We start from the raw sequence: 8,840 nt of genomic DNA, 5'->3' as shown, positions 1-8,840 counted from the left end.
CCACGATTACTACACGGTTCGTCATTTGCCTCATTTCGCCGCGAGGAAATATCCGTGCTCCGTATTTGACATGCTCAAGTGGCTGTGCGGCCTCACTTCCAGTACCGTCTACAACGACCTAACACTCAACGGCTTCGATGTGCTGTTTGAGAAAGACGAAAAAGAGACGGAGGCTGTAACTGATTTCGTTGTTGTGGAAGCCAAGCCCCCCTCTCTGTCGGCATACCCGTATGACATCACTTCTCGTATATTAAGCGGTGAACTGGCAGAGGTTTGCCACTACTCGCAGGACGTGCTCACCTGTCTGCTTGGCAATGGTCACGCCGATGGCATCTACGCTTGTGAGTTCAATACCAACTACGACGGGTTCATGTATCCCGGTAATATGGACACGTTATTGTGTATGTTGCGTGAGATTGTAAACCGCGTGTACCTTCAGCTGCACTTCCTATTCCAACAGTGTCAGTACGGCACTTCGCTGAGCGGTTGGCTGGAATGTGAGTACGGTAGAGACGTCGGCGGCTCGTCATGGCAGTGCAATACCAACCAATGTGCTGAACAAAAGTGCAAGCAAATAGCTGACCAAAAGAGGAACCAAAACTGTAAGTTACACCCTAAGTGCGGAGTAAAATCGCCATTGCAATCCTTCCTTGAAGACGGTCTCCAGGGCTTCTTGCCGCATCAAATCAAATATGAAAAAGGCAAACTGGAGTGCAACGTTAAGTCTCATGCCGGCATACAGTGTATCACGCCGATGGGCTTTGCCGACATCAGTCACGTTGCTTCCCTTACGCAAACAGGGCACCGCATCGCGGATGTGCTTGCTGGCTTCTGCGGCAATCAGATGTCTCCTCTGGCTAAGATGTGCAGTCTACTGAATTGCGCTATTCTCAGTGCGCCGAAAACACTGGGTGAGATGTTCGCATTTTATTACGGGTTCCTTGATGGGTACTATGATGGAAATACGAAACGCATGAAACATCGGGAACTGCCTTATGCGGAAGCTGTAAAAGATGCCAATTTCAAAAACGACAACAACAGATTGGACATTACGTCGATGTTCAAGAGCTCTTCTCATGAATCCGTTCCTGCGTCTACCCATACCAACGGTGACCTGTTCTCCCTTGTTGGCTGCAATCCGAAGCAGAATCCAATCTTCCCCTGTGGACCGTATTTGCAATCTTTATCATTATCTATTCATTGCATGTTTTCTGAAAATCACGCTGATAAATATTTGTCTTGGATCGTTTACATCACGGAGACTTTTTACGACCTGTTGAAGAAACTGTATGACGACTGCTGTGGAACCTGCAAGAAGCCTGGTAGCAGGTGCTATGAAAAATGCTGTACTGAAGGATGCGAAGTAAAAAAGGCATATGAAGCAATAGAGTCAAAGAGTGATAACACTGATGCAAAGAAACTCGACGGCAAGAATCACGACAAAAATTGCAAGTCAATAGTACAGTGCCGCAACACACATCCTAATCTGTATAAATACGGTTTCACATTCGGCAATCCATTGGGTCTCAGTGGCATCGCAAATAATATAGCTACGCAGAGGACGTGCAAAGATTTCTGTGAAGCGTTGAAATTGATGCTTGGTGAGAAATCTCTGCTTATTGAATTACGCAAGCAAATCGATCAATTCTTGTGGGATATTAGAACAAATTTCTCAATCACCGTATTAGCCCTCTGGCTCCTCTCCTTCCTCTACCTCCTCCACATCATGGTCATCCGCCTCGACCTGCTCCACATCAAATCGCATCTACATAGTCCCTCATCGCATCGCATAGCTGCTCAATCACTACTCGCTGCTGCACGTGTTAACAAGCTTAACAGGGTGTTTTACCTGCAACCGTAATCGTACTCACGTGTTTAGTATCTACACTCACTTAGCGAATCACCTACTCACCTAACTTATGAATTGTTGTTTAATGTGTTGGTTCACTCATTCATCGTTGTATGTGATTGTGTAATTGCTAACTAAAGTGCTGACCAAAGTCGTGACCAAAGTGTTGACCAACGTTCTGACCAACTTGTTGACCAATGCGATGACCAAGGTGCTGACCAAGGTGCTGACCAAGTTGATGGACACGGCAGCGATGACATGGTTACCTAAGTGGTGATTATTATCCACTCCACATCGCTCCCTAACCCACTCCACATCGCTCCCTAACCCACTCCTCATCGCTCCCTAACCCACTCTACATCGCCCCTTTACCCACTCTACATCGCTCCCTAACCCACTCTACATCGCTTCCTAACCCACTCTACATCGCTCCTTTATCCACCCTACATCGCCCCTTAACCCACTCTACATCGCCCCTTAATCCACTCTACATCGCTCCTCTATCCACTCTACATCGCCCCTTATCCACTCTACATCGCCCCTTTATCCACTCTACATCGCCCCTTATCCACTCTACATCGCCCCTTTATCCACTCTACATCGCCGCTTTATCCACTCTGCATCGCTCCCTAACCCACTCTACATCGCTCCCTAACCCACTCTACATCGCCCCTTATCCACCTTACATCGCTCCCTTACCCACTCTAAATCGCCCCTTGATCCACTCTACATCGCTCCTCTACCCACTCTACATCGCTCGCTAACCCACTCTACATCGCTCCCTCATCCACCCTACATCGCCCCTTTACCCACTCCACATCGCTCCCTAACCCACTCTACATCGCTCCTTATCCACTCTACATCGCCCCTTTATCCACTCTACATCGCCCCTTTACCCACTCCACATCGCTGCCTAACCCACTCTACATCGCTCCTTATCCACTCTTCATCGCTCCTTAACCCACTCTACATCGCTCCCTAACCCACTCTACATCGCTCCCTAACCCACTCTACATCGCCCCTTACCCACTCTACATCGCCCCTTTATCCACTCTACATCGCCCCTTTACCCACTCTACATCGCTCGAATTACCTCGCCATAATACCGCTATGACCTCTATAAACCATCGGAATAACTTGTGCCTTGTCACCCTTCACTTCCCCTCTCCCACCTCCTGCCACTGCCCTGACCGTGTGCCGCCTAGTGAGCTTGACAAGAAATTTCATAAAATTTTAAACCTCAAAAACACCTAAAATAACAATCCTACTAACATCCTTACTAACCTCTGTTCCGGCCTCGAAACCTTCCTCGGCTTCAACTCTGCTTCCAAAGGCTACGATGGCAGTGGGATAGTGTACTCTGACTTGGACAGGCTGTGTGACGGGGTGATGGGATTTTTGAGTGGTGTTCTCAGCAACATCTACAGCCATTTAGGGCAGCATAAAAATACTTTAGATGGTGCAATTGAGACTCTTAAGCAAAATAAACACGGCGGTAAAAAAGGTTTTAATGCTGCGATTGGAAGGGTGGTCGAAGGGGTGCGGGGGTATAATGGTAATGTAAAAACATCCAATGACCTTGTTAAGACCGCAATTAAAAATCTTCAGAGAGGCATGAAAAACTATAAGAAAGAAGAGTTACAAACTAAATTGCCAAATAAGATTGATCCAAAAAGGCCTACGGCTTCCACCCAAGAGAGTGTCGAGAAGGCAAGGTCCTTGGTGGAGGATTGTCAAAAATTTGCGAAAGAATTTATTAGAGCTGTTGACATTAAAACCAATAAAAGTGAGACAATAAACGCGATAAAAGACTTAAATCCTAAATTACGGGATACAATTGAGAACGTGCGTAAGAATTTGCAGCATGAGAGTAAGCGTCTTAAAGAGTTGTCGAGTAAAGAGAGTGAAATGTTGAAGGCGACGGAAAAGAGAATTGGTGATACGTTGCGTGGTTTGAAAGTGAACGTCGACTGTAGAATTGATGCGCAAATGAAGGAGTTGATTAAAAAGTTGAGTGAGAGGGTGCAGAAGATTTTGAACGAGTTGAAGAGTATCGAGAAAAAACTGCTGGGTTATGTTAAAGAGCTGTATACGTGGCTTGAGGATGCTAGGAAGTTAATTAACGAGGCAGATAAAGAGGTTGACATAATTTTGAAACAGGTTAATGAACCAGCAGTGGGGGAGACTAATGATAAGAAAAAAATTGAGGAAAAAGTGCAAACAATTAGCGACGGTCTTGATACTAGAATTGTAGAGCTGACTAAGTGGAATGCTGCGGGCACGGAGGCTGTTAAAAGGGCGAAGGAGAAGTGTACGCAGATTAGTGGGATGGTTGAGACTACAGGCGCAGATGAGCAGAAAATTCATAAGTTAGCTGAAACGATGAAAGAGAAGGCTGAGAAGCTCAGAGTGGCGGCGAGGGATATTAAGACAAATATTGGTCAGTGGGTTAAAGATGCGCTTCAGCAGGTGAAGGATATGGACGAGGCGCTAAAGAAGGATTTGTACAATGTGAAGGATGCTGTTAGTAGGCAGGTAGAAGGGATTAAGACGGCGCTTGGCAAGCCACCCGGTGGTGGATCCGGAACTAACCACGCCGCCGCCGTCGACACCGCAATCACGGAGGTGACGAAGACGCTTGATAGGCAGTTACCGAACGGAACGGGGCAAACAGTCACGCTTGACAAGGACACTACTTTCACCGGATACAATCGTTCTGTCGACCAAGACAAACTTGCTGCCCTTTCAACCGATAACTTCGAAGCCATTAAAACAGCAGGCACCCTCCCCGCTGCGATCGGTACGATTAAGACGGAAGTGTCTGGTAAGCTTACCAATCACAATAATAACGACGTTGGAACCATTATTGGCACTGAAGACACATTCACAACCCCCTTCTCCCAAATCACCGCTGAACTCCAAAAAATCGCCGGGCTGGTTGACAGTGAAAAACAGACGCCAAAACCGTCTAATGGAAAGACAGGTGTTACTAATTATTTGACCGACTTAGAACAGATGCTGCAAAGTGCGACGTATTCGCTTACTTCCGACGTTAAATCAAAACACCAATCCGTGAAAGGCCTCGCGCTTATCCAGAGTGAACTGCAAAAACTCCACACCCAGGTTCCGCAGGTTACCAACCTCCTCATGCAACTCTGCAGCACCGTAGGCAACAACGCATATTACGCTAAGCAGCACCTGGCAAAGCTGAAAGATGAGTACTTCTCTACATCTACGACAGCGAAAAACAGCATCACAAAAATCTACAGTCAGCTTGATGAACTCCACAACGAAATCAAAGTCGGTCCTATCCATGACGCCGAAGAGTTTCTAAAGTTCGCCGAGCAAGCCGAACAACACTTTAGTAAGATACTCAAGGAACAGGTCGAAAATGATATTAAAGACGCCGAAAAGTCCCTCACCTCCCACGCGCGCCATCAATACGTCGACTCCATAAAGTTCCTGCTCCAGGCCTTCGCTGAAAAAGCGCAAGAGGAACTATCACCATTGCCAAAACTCGTCGACACCGACTTGACAATAGGCTTTAAAGGGTTCATGAAAGCTGTCGAGGGTGATGTTTTAAAAACTAAAACCACCGGCCAAAATATTGATAAGCTTAGCAGTCTGGCAGCCGACCCCGTTGATTCGGCGGAGCGAAAGAACAAAGTATTTGCAAAATTGTCTTCAAACTTCAAGGCATTCTGGTCACCCCTCGCATCCTATGTCAACAAAGAAATAGTAAGACTTAACGAAGAGGAAAACAAGAAAAAACATCCCGTCGTCAAGGATGTCTATGGCTACCATGGACAGCTCATTACAATTTACGACACATTTAATGAGCTGATGGCACACATTCATAGAACACATAGATATGACCACATCCTGCCAGGTATGCTTGATAAAGTAGACGCTGCGCTCAGCAGCCTCAAACCTGACGGTTTCGCCAAGCCGAGCAGTCCGGTCATCGACGGTCTCATTGCGGGGCTCACTCACTTCATCGGTGAAATGCGTAGAGTTTACATCTCAGCATATGATAGTGAAACGTTTGGCGGTGAGTTGGTGAAAAATCCTCAGCGTGAAAAATCTGAGTTAACTAAGGAAGGCCGAAACGTCGCCAAAACGTTCCTGACTTTACTGGCGACACTGTTCCACGACCTCGACCGGTTGAGAGGCGAATGTAGAAGTTTGAGTAAACAGAAAATCAACCAATCCACTGACCTCGGAAGAACTATGAGAGGTCTTGGTTACAGCGTTTCTGTCGATAAGCAGGACGGTGAATTGCAGAATAAGGAGACAGTGCTCGGTGAGAACGTATATAAAAGAATTTTGTGGCCGATAAAGGAGGCAGATGGAAATGAGCATCTTGAGAGATGTGAATCGAGAGATCACGTCAGAAATGATAAGTTCCACCTCTTAGACATTCTTAACTGTATCTGCAGTCACGTGGAAGAGTACAATCAGGTTAGCCACTGCGCAACCTTCGCAGCTAAAAGACAGCCATGTAGTGTGTTTGAAATGCTTATATGGTTTGCTGGACTGCCGTACAACAACGCATATGCTGAGTTGAAGTCCGACGGTTTCACTGACCTCCTGGATAACCCTGCCAAACCGCTCACCGATGATGACGACATCATCGTATACGACATGGATTCGTTCTACATCGATGCGTGTCCTAGAAAGTTCACATATAAGAATATCAGGACCGTGCTACACCATATTTGTACCAAATCCTACGACATCCTATGTGCTATCGGAGGCCACGGCGATGCTGACACCATTTATGGCAGCGACTATTGCAACAACTCCTTCGGTATGAAATACCCCCAAAGCGGCGGCGATTGTCTCCAGATGTTCTTAGATGTTCTTCGTAGAATCTTACCGCCGCTTAGGTACTTATTCAAGCGATGCGGTGTAAAGGCGGACCAATTCGGGTGGAGTGACTGCCTATACGGTAGGGATGTAGCCACAGGCAAATCGCAATGTAACGAGCATTCTAGCGATAAACCAAAGTGCCAACCTACGTCCCCGCTAATGAGCTACTTAAATGACTGCCTGCCAGGGCATTTACCACATCAGGTAAGCGCTATTGGCTGCAAGGCTGAATGTAAAACATGCCCTACCTCCAAACCAGGAATGCCGTGCTTAACACCGCTTGGCTTCAGAGGGTTTTCGGGATCGACGCGTAAAGGTTGGGATTTGTATGAAATCCTAAGTTATTTCTTCGGCACCAATCTAATTTCATCGCTGCTATGCGTCGTTACGAAACCGCCGTCTACGTTGCCTGAGCACTTCGGTTTTGCTTTGTCACTTGTTAATAAGTGGCATGAATCTGGTACGCATCTAATTAAGGACGCATTCCATTCGTCCACTCTCAGCAGATCCATTGGCCTTTATGAGCAGACTGCCACACTGACCGACGCACTTCGTAATGCGTATGGTAGCACTCAGAATGGTCATCCAAATCGTGAAGTCAAACGTGCTGACTTGTCAAGTTTGTCAACGTCGACAGCAAGTGCGGAGCAAACTGCGTACACCGCTCCATATCTTCATTCACTATGCTACGATGCCTACTACTACGTAGCCAAGAAACACGTGAATGCGTACCTTTCCTGGGCTCTATATCTACCGTGGGATCTCCACAAATATCTTGAAAATTTACATGACGCGTTGAAGAATATTTTCTGCCGTGATTGGGGATGCAGCACGTGCCTCCGTGCTGACAAATGTAAGAAAGGCGAACACGGTATTATTGAAGGGGCTTGCAAATGCTCCTCCGTCGTCAGCTGCAAAGGCATTTTGCCTACGCTGTATAAATACGGCTTCGTTTTTGAAGACGCCAAGAGTTTGACCGCATCCGAGAAAACATGTTTCGCATTTATACAGCAAGTCCAAAACGTCATTAGATCAACATACTTCACGGAATTGTTCGACAGATGCGACGAATTCATCTTCACCATCAGACAGCCATTTATATGGCTCAACGTCGCGCTCTGGTCCCTCTCCCTCTTCTACCTCCTTTGCGTGATGGTTGGCAGACTGGATGTGCTCCACATCAAATCACACTTACGATCACCATCATCACACAAGATAACGGCGCAGTCATTGTTGGCAGCAGCGCAAATCGGAAGGCTTGCCAAGATATCGTATCTACAACCGTAATTGTATTCACGTTTGTAATTCACAATAACTCACGTAACATCTCACCTACTCACCTAACTGACAAACGTAGTCTAATGTCTGTAATTACTCTACCGGCAACCTGTGAACTAGATAGCGTTGAGATTAAGTGATGACTACACGACGAAGCAACGTGTTGACCTAGCAACCAGGCAAAGTGCTAAGCTAGCAACCATGCAAAGTGCTAAGCTAGCACCCAGGCAAAGTGCTAAGCTAGCACCCAGGCAAACTGCTAAGCTAGCACCCAGGCAAAGTGCTAAGCTAACAACCAGGCAATGTGCTAAGCTAGCACACAGGCAAAGTGCTGAGCAAGCAACCATGCTAAGTGTTAACCTAGCAGCGAGGCAAAGTGTTGACCTAGCACCCAGGCAAAGTGCTAAGCAAGCAACCATGCTAAGTGTTAACCTAGCAACCAGGCAACGTGGTAAGCTGGCGGATGAACCGTAATTTGGTAGCTGTTGTAGCACGTTGAGTCACGCGTTGGCTGTGAGAGGTGTCCGCGTTGCCCATTGAGTGAGTGTCAGGTGAGGCTAGGTGATTGGTCGCTAACGTAGGCGGTCGTGAGGGCCGCGGCGGGTGACCCAAGTCGTGTGTTGCGAGTCACCGGCAGGGTGGAGTTATCCGCGTCGGCCTGGTTAAGTAGCGTTTATAGGCGGCGATGTAGCGATTGTTAATATCACATTTAGGCACTTAGCCGACCCGCTGCGCCAGCATGGCGTCGATACCGCGGCTCGTAGAACGGTGCTGCTGCACTGTGGGAGTTGAGCGCACGGGTCGCTGCAATTTTTATGGCGTTGCGAATGATAAATAATTT

General features: G+C 47.1%; 2 protein-coding genes across 2 annotated transcripts; both read left to right on the top strand.

Moving 5' to 3' along the window:
• Positions 1–1,861, top strand: BBBOND_0002520 (hypothetical protein, conserved; the record flags this gene model as incomplete). The annotated part of the gene is made up of 1 exon (XM_012915092.1): positions 1–1,861. A coding segment is annotated over one exon (1,861 nt), but the record flags the coding sequence as incomplete, so codon positions are not given.
• A 1,377-nt stretch (positions 1,862–3,238) lies between these two features.
• BBBOND_0002510 (hypothetical protein, conserved) lies at positions 3,239–8,008 on the top strand (the record flags this gene model as incomplete). The annotated part of the gene is made up of 1 exon (XM_012915091.1): positions 3,239–8,008. One exon carries the CDS (start codon positions 3,239–3,241, stop codon positions 8,006–8,008), a length of 4,770 nt encoding a protein of 1,589 aa, XP_012770545.1.
• Between the last annotated feature and the right edge of the window lie 832 nt (positions 8,009–8,840).

This window comes from Babesia bigemina, scaffold Bbigscaff_65749 (genome assembly GCF_000981445.1).
Source record: "Babesia bigemina genome assembly Bbig001, scaffold Bbigscaff_65749".
Taxonomy (NCBI): Eukaryota; Apicomplexa; class Aconoidasida; order Piroplasmida; family Babesiidae; genus Babesia; species Babesia bigemina.
This window is presented reverse-complemented; position numbering and strand designations above follow the sequence as displayed.